Consider the following 12,683-nt stretch of genomic DNA (forward strand, 5'->3'; position numbering starts at 1 on the left):
AACTGCATCAAGGAGGGCCATAAAAGCAGCTGGTACTTCTGTGCCAAGGATTCTGTCTCTTTGAACTGATGTTCAAATTATCTATGTATTTATGTATTTGTTCTCTGCACTGAGTTTGAGCTATGGTTTCATTGACTGAATGTACATTCCCTTACAAATGTATATTACAAGTAACTTTTCTGTGAGGAATTCTGTCTGTGCAAAACTCTGAAATGCTTCTTTCTTCCTGTATGAGATGTATTTCCTTCTTTTCACACAATCACCTTGTAATGTTGTGTTTACTCTGACACAGCCCACCTGGTAAAAGAGAGGAACCGTATCTTACTGAAGCTGGGAGAGAAGCTTTTGACAAATTTTACAAACTTCGAGAAGGGGAATTGCAGCTGTTTACTAATACTGTACTTCAGCTTCCTCAGCTTGTGCTGGTGAAAGAACCTGAACTGGTTAAGGATGTCTTGAACGTCCTCATTGGTGTGGTATCCACTACATTTTCACTCAATCAGGTAGGGAGGATTTTTATCTGCCCTTCCTAGTCAAATCTTTTTGGTTTTTTCCTTAATAGACGTTTCCTCTTCAATACATTTATTTCTGCTGAGATCTTGCAGTTGTGACAAGTGTTAAGAAGTTGAATGTTGCCTAATGTCAACAGGGCAGTATTTATATATTGCAGTAATTATGTTACTGGAATAGGCTAAGATTATTTGTAGTTCTCTAAAGGGAAAATAGGTTTATGAGTACTTGAAAATAGATATGTAAAAAATTTTGTAGAATTGGGTTTCAAGGAATTAAGTAAAGGGTGTTATTCTCTATATTTGAAGGCATCATTCCTACTCCTACAATTTTGCTACAATTCCATGTTTGTCTCACTGTCCTAGCTATATAGACTCAATCACCTGAGTCTCTAAACTGAGAATTCATCTGCTCTTATTTTTTGTGTGTAAGTATTTGCTATTTTAAATCACAATACAGCTCTAGAAATCACTGAATCTGCCTTCCTTTTCTTTTTTTCCCTCCCTATATCCTCTTAGGCTGCTCAGTCATTTGTGATAAAGGAGGGGGTGTATGTGTCTGGAACATCACCAGAGACAATGCATAACCTGCTCTCGGAAGTTGCAGAGTATGGAACCTATTACACACGGCTGAGTCGTTTTTCTCTTCAGCCAGTTTTGGATTCCTCATACAGCAAAGGACTTGTGTTTCAGGTAAAACAATTGCATTAAATCAACTGGATTTAATGAGCCAATTATCTGAGGTAGAGAAGGTGACTGATTTCATGTAAAGCTGGAATTTCTGCATTCTGCAAAACTGCAGGGTATTTTTAGTGTAATGCTCCATCCCAGGTCAGCAAGGAACAGTACTGCTGAATTTAAATCTCAGCTCTCTGTGCTGAGGGCTTGCTTGCACTGAAACATACAGTAAAATGTCTTTGTTACCTTTTGTTTAGTGATATTGTTCTGTTGTGGACTAAAGAATTAAAATTTTTAAATGCTTTAAAAACATTATTTATTTATACAGAAAGATGTATAAAATTAGGATACATGAAATTTCTTAGTACACTGTGTGTGTATATATATATATATATAATACTTTTCAAACATAAAAACTTAGGTAGAAAAATATGGTATTGAATAGCTCTACTTTTTACTTTTTGATTTTTTACTTTTCCTTGGCTCAAAATTAAGTGCAAATTTTCCATGTCAGTCCTCTGTATATTATGTTGAGCTGTATGTGCGCTCTGTTATATCTGGTGATTTAATCTGTTCCTAATGCATACAATTAAGTTGGGATTAGTTATGAAAACCTATTCATTCTGAATCTTTGATTTACAGCAATGTTATTCAATTTCTGTTAAGAAGGTCTCTCTGTTAGATAAAGTCCTAGATGAGTGTTTTTCAGTGTCCAGTTTAGGCATAAAAGTAAGGAAGCAGGTTTCCTTGGGTTGGTATTATAGAGAATGAGGAGCTCCTCAAAGGACAAGTCAAAGAATCTGAACCAAGATGTTTTATTTCACTGTGCATGGCTACAGGCTCTATGCACTGCATGTGTGAAGAGTATAGAGGAGCCATCTGGCTCATTGCATGGACCCTCACTTGCCCCTTACTTTGGTGTTCAAGTCTCCCTTACCTGCATATGCCATTTATTATACTAAAAGGCTTATGAGAGACATTGATAGACTGTTAACAACTTTCACAGTAAGACTTTAAATATTTTCTCTTCCTACCAGGCATTCACAAGTGGACTGAGAAAGTATCTTCAATATTACCGAGCCTGTGTTTTGTCAACACCTCCTACTTTAAGTCTTCTAACAATCAGCTTTCTATTCAGAAAATTAGGTCGTCAGCTGAGGTAAGAGAATGATATTAAATGTTTAAGCTTTTCCTTGCAGAAAATGTGCAATCTCTTCATATACACTGAAAAAGACCATATTGCATGGGCATTCTTACTTAGTCTTATTAAATCAGTATTTTTCCTCTGTTTTACAGAATTTTTTTTTATATCCAGACTATTCGAGGGAAAACATACAAGGTCTTTATACTCAGTTTCTTTGTTATGCCTGTTATCATTCAGCAGATATAGTGTGATTATTGTACAGTATTCAAATTCAGCAAAGTTCATCACTGATCATGGAGAGTCCTGGTTGAAGTTTTTATATATGTTTTAATACTATTTTTTAGGTATTTGGCTGAACTGTGTGGCATAGGAACGACAGCACTGGGGATCAGTGGTGGAGCTGGTGCTTCATTTCCTACGGTGATTTTTTATTTGATATTTTTATGTTTGTTCTGGGTTTCAATGTTAATATTCTTCAAATATGTTGGATTTTACATTAAATACTTAGTGCTGGTCTCTCTGCTAGCAAAGCAATGATCCTGGACCTCCAGTTAAAGCACTATAATACTTTCTCCAGATACTTAAACATTTGGAAATTTGTCCAGGGTTTTCAATTCCTAAAATAAACAGTGGGCTCACAATAAGCCTTCTAGTCATGTGAATCCAACTCTAAACATACCTGTCTCACTCTAGAGATGATAAAGTGAGCTTGAGGTAATTGCTCAGGTAAAGTGATCTAAACTGCAAATAGATGGAAGAAATGAGATGAATCTGCCTTCTGTGTTTAGTGAAATATGTCAAGCCATGTATTTTTGTTATTAAAGTTGTTGTGAAGTGTGTTGCCTAATGTTAAAATATTGTTCATTTTTAGGGTGTTAAATTGCTTTCATATCTGTACAAAGAGGCTCTCAACAATTGTAGCAATGAGCATTATCCAGTTCTTCTGTCTTTGTTGAAGACAAGCTGTGAACCATACACAAGGTGTGTCCATACTATGTTCTCTGCATAGCTGAGTTTAAGAATTATGAATTGGTAATCTGGTTAGTAAATCTGTGTGTTTAACAGTGGCTTTTAATATTTTCAGAAAAAAATACATGTCTGTATATGCAGTATATATTAAAATTAATTAATTTTGCTGTTCTGTCCCTCTTAGCTCAGTAACAATGTAAGGGGTTATGTGTGGCTAGATTAGTAAATAAATATGTGTAAATAAGACTTAATTCTTGCTGCTGGTCATGGAAATTCATACTGGAATATAAGATTTGGATAAACTTTTTTTTTTTCTTCTCATACCTCAGTTAAAATCATGAACCTGGAAATGGACAAGTTTCTTTTATTGTACAAACTGGGGAAGTTCATGCTTTTTTCCACTGTCCTTTTGTTGTGGGCTTTTTAGTAAGTGAAAATGAATAAAATATCTGTTGTTCATTAAGTACACGTAACTAACTGATAATAGGAGTAACTAAAAGTAGAGTTCCTTGGATTGCAACAGTCTTGTTAAGCAGTGCTCATCAATTTAAAAATTATTAGTTTACAGACATCTGAAGAGATGGTCAATTTTTTAAAGCTATTTACAGGAATTACAGCTGTAGTCCATCATCAGTTTGCAATGTTACATAATAGATGTGAAAATACAAGAGAAAACAAAAGTCTGTCAAAATGCTCTAAATTTAAGATTCCTCCCATGGCCACCCTTCTTGTGTTTTCTTCCTTCTACATGAAATGATCTTCAGAGAAATTTAATTTCAGATTTACCAGAAGCCTCACTGAAATATCTTCACAGCTCTTACCCTGCTATTTATAGAAGGAAGTCAGATTTCTGAAATACCAAGGGCATCACATGGAACCTAAAAAAATCTGGATTGCTACATTGATTCCTAAATTTGCTGCAGATATCTATTGAAGCATCAATTATACATGATCAGGACTACCCTGGAAGAAGCCTCTGTTATCTGCATAAAGTGTTACCCACTCATTTATTAACCTGAAGGAAATTAAATAATACAAGTTGTTGCTCAAATAAGTCACAGAAGCATCAGATTTAACAATTTAAAAGTGCTTAACTTTTTACTTACAACCTTGAAGTTGAGCAGAGTTTGCTGTGTTAAATGCTTCCTCTTTGTTGCACAGTGTTAAGTAAAAATAAAAAAAAATTAAAAAAAAAATCTTCCAGGACCTCTGAGCCTTTTTATCTATAGCCTCAGATTGTATAAAAGTAGTGGGTTTTTTATTTCTTTAAAAGTTTGGCTCACACAGAGAAAATATGAAAAAGCATGAATAAATATGCCAAAATAGTAGTTCTCATCATTGCATGTATATTAAAAATGTCTCTGGGTCTGGGGAAAAAGTACTTGGTATTGCATCTTTGTTTTATACCCTTTTAGTTTCTTCCTGCTGAAATTACCTCTGTTTAAAACAAATCCTTTCTGCTTTTCTCTTGCTGTGCCCTTAATGTGCTGCAAAGTTTTCTGTATATTTTTTTTATATATATTTAGTAAATTGATATGCAGGAATAAAATCATTGTTTTAATTGTTTAATTGTAGTTCTTATCTAAACTAATTATCGCTAAAATATTGTATTAAAAATAGTTTAAGCAAAGTATAGAGCCACAATTTCCTGCATATTTAAATGTCAGTGTCACAGCTCTTAATTGATGGCTTTTTTATCCTGTCTATATCTTGTGTCTTTTGGGATTTTAAAGAGCATACTAACTCCTTGGCTGTAATAAAGAAGAGAATGCAAGAGGATTGATTTTCAATATTGTACAATTTTTTTTTCAGATTTATCTATGATTGGGTATATAGTGGTGTGTTCAGAGATGTTTATGGAGAATTTATGATTCAGGTGAATGAGGATTATCTTTGTTTCAGAGGTACAGTATATATATGGAGCATTTCTAATTTATATAATTTGTGCTGTTAATTAAATAACTAAAAGACGTATTTCCATCTTTTTGTTACACAGATAAGCATTACTGGACTCATGGTTATGTTTTGATTTCAAAAGAAGTAGAAGACTGTGTCCCTGTATTTCTTAAGCATATTGCTAATGATGTATACATATGTGGGAAAACTATAAACTTGCTGAAATTGTGCTGTCCTAGGGTAAGTTTTGGGTTGCTTCCTTCCTATTACATTACTCTCTAGAGCAAGAGTTTTTAGCAAGTTCACTCTCTTATCAAAACTTGGGATTATGTAAGTAGGATGATGAAGGGCAATTACTTGCTCTCAGATACTTGTGAGCTGATTATCCATTCTACTTGCTACCACCTCTCTGCAGAAATATACATTTTAACACCATCAGATTTATTGTATACAATGTACATGATGTATTTTTTTTCTTTGTTTTGAAAGCAGAAATGTTTTAGGCATTCAAACAAGTGCCTTCCCCTTCTTGCACTACTCCTTTTTGGTTTAAAGCTGCCTCACTCTTAGCAGGTCATGGCTCAGTTCTGCACAGCTCTTTCAGTTGTATCACTGCATTTTCAAAAAGTTCTGTTTATTGGTATTTTGCAGAATGATTCTTGTCCTTGATAAGAAAAACATGTTCGACTACTTTGTGTCTTCTCTCTATATGTCCAAAAATAAAACAACCAGAGAAGTGTCTAAAGTCTGTAGGCATTCCCAGGTAGCAAGCATTCTCCTTAACATCAGAGCTGCTCAGTCTCAACAGAGCAGAGCAGCTCATTATCAGCTATGTAGTGTCAGGAGTAAGCCTAATACCTCAAGTGAAATAGATCCTGTATGGAGGTTTGTGTCAGTGTCTTGAAGCAGGACTAAGTTAAAAAAATGTATAATGTGAATTCATAATATAAAATTTTACACTCTTTAAAATGTATGTAAAAGGAAATCTCTCATTTTTCAGCATTATATATGTTGGTCAGATATACCTGTTCCCCGGATTTCAGTTATTTTTTCCCTTGAAGAATTGAAAGAAATAGAGAGAGATTGTGCAGTGTACGTAGGTCGAATGGAAAGAATTGCTCGATACAGTTCCATAAGCAAGGAGGAAAAGGTAAGTGAATAAAGGAACAAATACCTCATTATGATGTTTTTACAATAGTAAATTTTCATTTTTGTTATAACCTCTAAAGAATTTGTATTTACAGTCAGAATTTTTTCGTGGGCAAATTGCAGTTTTAATTGCAGCAAATAAAAATTATTAAATATTGAAATTATGTAATATAGCTTTTAAAAGTATAGGTGGTGTGTTGACATTTTTTAGCCTTTTCATATATTAAATGAGTGTTAGACTTTGATCTTAGTTCTTTACTTTAGGAGATTTGTCCTCTTACTGAAAAGACTGTTAGATTCTGATTTAACAAATGAGGTAAGATAATTAATAACCAGATAAGACTATTTATGATTTCCATGGCTAATTGTTTTTTCAGAACATTTTAACTACAAAGATATTTCTGGCCTTCAGATTCCATCAATTTAGCTTATATATCAGATGGATCTGGTTTATTTTAAAATCTGGAGTATTAACTTTCAATACTAGTTTGTAGATTTTGCATTTACTTACTTCTTTTATTCATATTTTTGTTGTATTAATTGATTAATAACCATTATAAAATGTGCATCTGTCTTTGCAACTGTGTATTAGTGTATTGCAAGTCTAAAATAATAGAAAAAATTCCACCTTGGCTTTTTTTTTAAATTCAGTTTTATTTTATTTTATTTTTAGGATTTGCGCATGGAAATAGCCAAACAAGAATTAATTGTTCATGCTCGGGAAACTGCTAGCAAAGTACTGAAAGCCATTAGTGGTAAGTTATAGTGGTATTTTATGTCTTCTCTAGTGGGTTTGTTCATGTAAACTAACAGTATCTTTATTTTAATACAGACAAGCAAATATCAGAACGAATGGCCTTGGATGCAAAGAAACGGGAAGAGTTTCAGAAGCTGAAAGAACAGTTTGCAAAGGACCAAGAGGTATCTCTCTGCCATTCTAGAGGCAGACTGTATTTCTTAGGCAGATAAATGAATGGATATGTTGTACTGAAGTTGAATTAGTAGCTCATGGTGTACAAATAAGAACTTCTTGTAGATGTGTGTGTTACAGCTGGTATTGGGAACAGCTTTTAAAAGTGTTAAATATTTATGCAGCGTCGTCTTGCGATAAAGCAGGAGGAGATTGATGATGATTTCAGCTATGCCCGAGAGCTCAGAGAGAGAGAAAAAAGACTGAAAGCTTTAGAAGAAGAACTGGAAAAAAAAGCAAGGTAAAGGTATCTGAGTTGTCTTCAAAATTATCATAAAGATCTCAGGAAAAAATAATTGTATGTTAAAATTCACAGTAGTTTGCAGACATTATTCTACAAGGGTAATATTTGCAGTTAGAAGACAGATGTAAGAATTTTTGGTAATCTGGGAGCAATTTTGTTACAAATGGTTAGTGGCCAAAAAATCTGGGACCCACTAATTTGTGCCAACCCTATGCAGTCTGGGTTTTGCTATAATAAAAATTTCAGGGAAAAAAGTTGACTGCATCTTAAAATCTAAAAGCAGAGCCCACAGCAAAAATGGTCACATGTATGTCAAAGCAGAAATAAAAAGCAGTTGGAGTTAGATTGATATTTCACTTTCTTCTGTTTAATCTAAAATTACTTTAGCCAAATGAGTGACCTACTCAAAATAGTTAAAGAAATATATGTTGACTAAAAATGCAGTCCTGGGTTTTCCACCTGTTTATTCTCTGTGACTGAAGCCTCTGGCTTCTACATTTCAAGAACCAATTCTCAGTTCTGAAGGGCTAAAAAGTCTTACTCTTTAGATGGGAAGATGAAAATCAATGTGCAAAAACCTGTAACTTAGCTTTCTTTTTACCTTCGTTTAGGCAGGAATTAATTGACCATTATAGTAAACTTTCTGATGATGCAGCCCGTAGGGAACAAAGAAAATTATGGAAAATCCAGCGCCACAAGTTGGAAACAGCCCGTCTTAAGTTTCTGTTAGAAGATCAAAAACGCATTGAGGTACCTCCTAAAAAGATTTAAGAAGTGTAATTTAGAAAATTTAATACTTGATACTTAAAGACTTTTTTCTTTTTTTTTAATTTGTAGGAAATGCTTGAAAAGCTTCCAGATGGAAGCTACAGGAGAAAATTGGATATTATTCCTTATAAACAGTGCCAGTTGGCTTTGGATAAAACCCCTGTTGAGAAAGAGCCACCTTCACAAGTGAGTTTATTTTCTTACATAAACTTCAAGTTGCTGTTCCAGGTTTCCCTAAAGGGACCTAATTTCACGGTTCATTTCAGTTCAGTAAACACAAGGTTCACTGTAACAGCAAGGCGAGTAGTTATCATTTATGTAGTCATCAGAAAAATTGGAAAATTTTTAATCCTGTAATAAAATAATACCTTACTTAGTAGGTTGATATGTGACCAGCCATACAGTGTAATAATTATTTCTTTTTTAGGAGTCTTTTGTGAAACCTCTGCCTTCTAATGAGACAGTTGGCAGAGAAGAGTCTGAGACTGAACAGAGATATGCTGCTTCTGCTGACAAAGCACTGCCTGTGCCAGAGCCAGCAAATAATAATGCTGATGAGCATTTTCAGCCTAAAGCAACAGGATCTGAAAGCAATCTCCAAAATTCAGAGAAAGCATGTAGTTCTCTATACAGTGCTGAGTCCTTGCCTGACTCCAATGTGAATATAGAAGATTTCTTATCAAAGTCACAAGATGAACAGTCTGTTGCTGTCAGGGTGCAAGGATCTTTGCTAGATGAAGCATTCCAAAATATTAACTCAGATCTTTCTGAGACTTTGCAAGTGAGTGAAAGTCAGCCTGTCGTGAGAGGAGCAGCAGAAAAAGACAGTACACCATTGCATCAGCAGAGCGAGTATGATTTCAGTACAGTTCTCAGACCATCTGCAGCTTGGCAGGGACATGTCAGAGTTGGGGAAAACATATTTCATGTGGACGACAGAAGGCCTCGCTGGAATGTTCATGGACATGCATCTGATGCCAACATTAGAGTGGGAGAATATGTACCTCAAGTGAACACTTACCGGCCACATTCAAGTCCTTATGGGCATTCTTCAGATTCCCATATAAAAAGCAGCAGCTATACTTCTGAAGTTGAGTCTAGGCGACCTCGATGGAATATTCATGGGCATGTTTCTGAAGCTCATATTAAAATTGGGGAATATGCTTCAGAGATAGAGACCTCAAGGCCCAGGTGGAACATCCATGGTCATGCTTCAGAAGCCAATATTAAGATTGGAGAGTACATGTCAAATGTAGCTCCTACAAGGCCTCGATGGAGCAGCCATGGTCATGCATCTGATGCCAATATCAAGATTGGTGAAAACGTGTCAGAGGTGGCCTCAGCCCGGCCTCGTTGGAACATCCACGGGCACGCCTCGCAATCACACATCAAAATTGGAGAGCTGGTGTCGGATACAGAGCCTTTGAAATCCCGTTGGAGCCCCTTTGGACACGCATCCCAGTCTAGCATCCAAATAGGGAAGTGGGCCCCATCTACAGAAAGTGATCCCATACCTCATCGTAAAGCCATTTCGGGTTCTTCATCCGACTCCACAGTTCAGACACTTCTGTACAGCGAAGAGTTCTCTCCTGCTGAAGGGAGCAGAAAGGAAGCAAAACCAACACAAGTTAAGGAAGAGACTTTGCCACAGTCACAGATATCTGACTCTCCTGATGCTAATATTAAAGATGATAAAAAGGAAAATACAATAGAAAAGAAACAAGAAGGTAAAATAAAATTAGGTTTATTCAGTCAGCATTTGTTTAAGGGCTTGTGAAAGTGACTCTGAATGTTTATTTTCTAAATGGGTCCTTTCTTCCTTAATTATTCCACTTAATTCCTTGCATTACTTTTCATATAGTGCTAGAATTCAGAGGAAAGAATTTGAGCTTAGACTTGTCTCCTATATGGAAGAAGCAGAGCATTAAAAAATGAAACTTTTAGCCTGAAATTTTGTGAAACAGGACCTTTAGGGTCCTTAAGTAGAGAACATGCATAAAACTACCTGGGTGGGGCTGAGGAGGTACTGTTATTGGTGTGGTTGTTTCTGTGATAGTTTATACAGGAATTTTTAACAACTTTAGGAGCAGATCTGAGGTATGAACCAAGTATTATAAGCAGGTCTAAGTAAATGCTGACTTTAATTGTATTTACAATAATTGCAGATGTTGCCAACAAGGACCCTTCTCCAGATTCCTCACAGAGCTTACAGGTAAGAAACAAAAGTGGTTGTGGAGAGAACTTATTTTTCTTTTGAAAAATTGAACTGATAGTTAAGGTAGTAAATTTCTCTCCTAATCTAGTAGTCACTGTAAAATCATATTGTTTTTACATGTCTGAAACACACAGGTGAGTAGGCTCTTCTCTTTTCATTTAGAACAGCTAGGCCGTTACCTGTAGGAACACATGAAGCCTAAACAGACAAAGCCAGCATCTCTCATAAAATTTGTCCATTCATGACTTTTAGAGAGAAGAACCTGAAAAGGCCATTTCACAAGATACCGTGCCTCAAGAAACTCTGTCTTCTGAAGCTAATGCTGCCACCACTAAGGAGAGAGAAGGGGAAGAGGAAGATGCATGGAAGAAAGAACAAGCTTACTTGAAAGCCTTATCTGATCAGTATTGTATTGAAAAGTATCAAGATAGTTATGATTTGATGTGTGAGTAGAACTGTTGGAACAGTAGACCAATAGAAGATGTGGTGAATTTGAGCTAGAAAGCTGAATGCTATGGCTTCTCAGTAAATTACCAATGTTAGGAACTGCAGTAGCCAAACAATTTGCTCCAAGACACAAAGATGAGAAATACATTTTGACATGTTACAATTTTCTAACCTAGAGGTGTTTGTATACAGAGTTTAATAGGAACATATTATTAAGCTTCTTAACTATAATAACTTATATTGTTTGTATATTTTTAAATGTAGCAGAACCACCAGTTTCTCATCTCTTGCATCACGTGATACCAAGGTCGTACACATTTCCTGTGGATCCTACAGTGCAGTCTGCAACAGATGAAACTGCTGTACAGCTGAGTGAGCTCTTGTCTCTGCCAGTGCTGATGAAACGTTCTATTACTGCTCCACTTGTATCTCAGTGAGTATTTGTTAGGAATTTTGCAATTAATTTTGCAATTAATGTTGAATTCTATTTTGAGACAGGAGTTGCACATAGATGTCTTAAATTTGCTCTTAGGTCCTAGAAGTAATTCAGTAAATGGTCCATTAGTAATTAAAAAGTTCAGATCTGCATGATAAATAATAACATAAACTTAGACATTTATGTGCAAATTGAAAATGTGAATGTCTGTTTGGAATAGAAGTGCTCAGAAGGAGGTCTTGTAGATTATGCAGCAGTGATTTTGACACCATTAGTGTCCTTGTTCTTTTAAAAAGGTGTATTCTTTATGTGTGCTAGTTTATATTTGAAAGATGAAAGCTAAGGAAGTAAAAAAAATCTTTTGATTCTTGAAATCTCATATTGATCAGGGTATATTTCATGCTTCTGTGGGAACTCCAGCTTCAAGGCTGTTTTGAGGTATAATAGAAGCTGTTACTGTTACCATTGGGATATATATGGAAACCACATACATGTTGGATAGTTTAATTAGTATATCTAATAATATTTTAAATAAAAGTTTTTGTTACTTTGTGCAAGATTAGCTTTTGTCATGAAAAAAATTACTCACAGACACTTTTTTTAGAATCTGCTTTCATGTAAGTTTCCATCTGCTAGCTCTGAGTATGCTATACTCAAAGTTTGGTGCAATGTAGAAAGATGTTACTGTCTAACCTTATTTTAAACATCTGGTTGGCTACCAGAAGGATCTGTGTACAGATTCACACAGCAAACTGAGCCTGAGTTTTTGTGCTGCCAGAATTACCCTATCCCTGATAGGCAAGTTAAATTATTTAGAGTTAGGTTGAATACCTACATGGTACTGTAGACTGTGTATAGATCTAGATACTAGACTGTAGTATAGATCTTAATATCTGGTGTCAGAGTTTTTTTCAATTAGTATATTCTTACTGTGGATTTAATAGTCTTTTAATTTGTGTAGGTGACAGAGATCAGAATGCTATTGATAAAATGTTGGTCCAGGTCCAGCAGCATATTCTATAGATCACTGTATGTAGCCAGTCTTAAAATACTTCCCCAGTATTTTTCAGAACCCAACTACCTGAAGTGGTAGGTTTTAATTCTGATATATAATGGATGAAGATTTTTTGTCTCATGTTTTTTGCCTATATGAATAACATCTTAGAGAGCAGAGTTAAGTACTGGAGCATTAATCTGATGTAGCCACAGCTGATTGTTAACAGTAAGGAAGGAGTTGCGTGTAAGTGTAATATCTTTT

General features: G+C 35.2%; 1 protein-coding gene across 1 annotated transcript in view; it reads left to right on the forward strand.

Annotated features, from left to right (window-relative positions):
• The window catches only part of TUBGCP6 (tubulin gamma complex component 6), a 40,172-nt gene that overhangs the window by 21,442 nt on the left and 6,047 nt on the right, over positions 1-12,683 (forward strand). The window contains exons 23-39 of the mRNA XM_077179036.1: positions 293-503; positions 1,029-1,202; positions 2,225-2,346; positions 2,676-2,751; positions 3,203-3,312; positions 5,113-5,204; positions 5,297-5,436; positions 6,197-6,346; positions 7,019-7,100; positions 7,178-7,266; positions 7,441-7,556; positions 8,171-8,309; positions 8,397-8,513; positions 8,755-10,054; positions 10,493-10,539; positions 10,795-10,987; positions 11,254-11,422. Of these exons, the coding sequence (XP_077035151.1) occupies positions 293-503; positions 1,029-1,202; positions 2,225-2,346; positions 2,676-2,751; positions 3,203-3,312; positions 5,113-5,204; positions 5,297-5,436; positions 6,197-6,346; positions 7,019-7,100; positions 7,178-7,266; positions 7,441-7,556; positions 8,171-8,309; positions 8,397-8,513; positions 8,755-10,054; positions 10,493-10,539; positions 10,795-10,987; positions 11,254-11,422 (3,327 nt within the window). The remainder of the gene's footprint in view (positions 1-292; positions 504-1,028; positions 1,203-2,224; positions 2,347-2,675; positions 2,752-3,202; positions 3,313-5,112; positions 5,205-5,296; positions 5,437-6,196; positions 6,347-7,018; positions 7,101-7,177; positions 7,267-7,440; positions 7,557-8,170; positions 8,310-8,396; positions 8,514-8,754; positions 10,055-10,492; positions 10,540-10,794; positions 10,988-11,253; positions 11,423-12,683) is intronic.

Source organism: Agelaius phoeniceus, chromosome 5, assembly GCF_051311805.1.
Source record: "Agelaius phoeniceus isolate bAgePho1 chromosome 5, bAgePho1.hap1, whole genome shotgun sequence".
NCBI lineage: Eukaryota > Metazoa > Chordata > Aves > Passeriformes > Icteridae > Agelaius > Agelaius phoeniceus.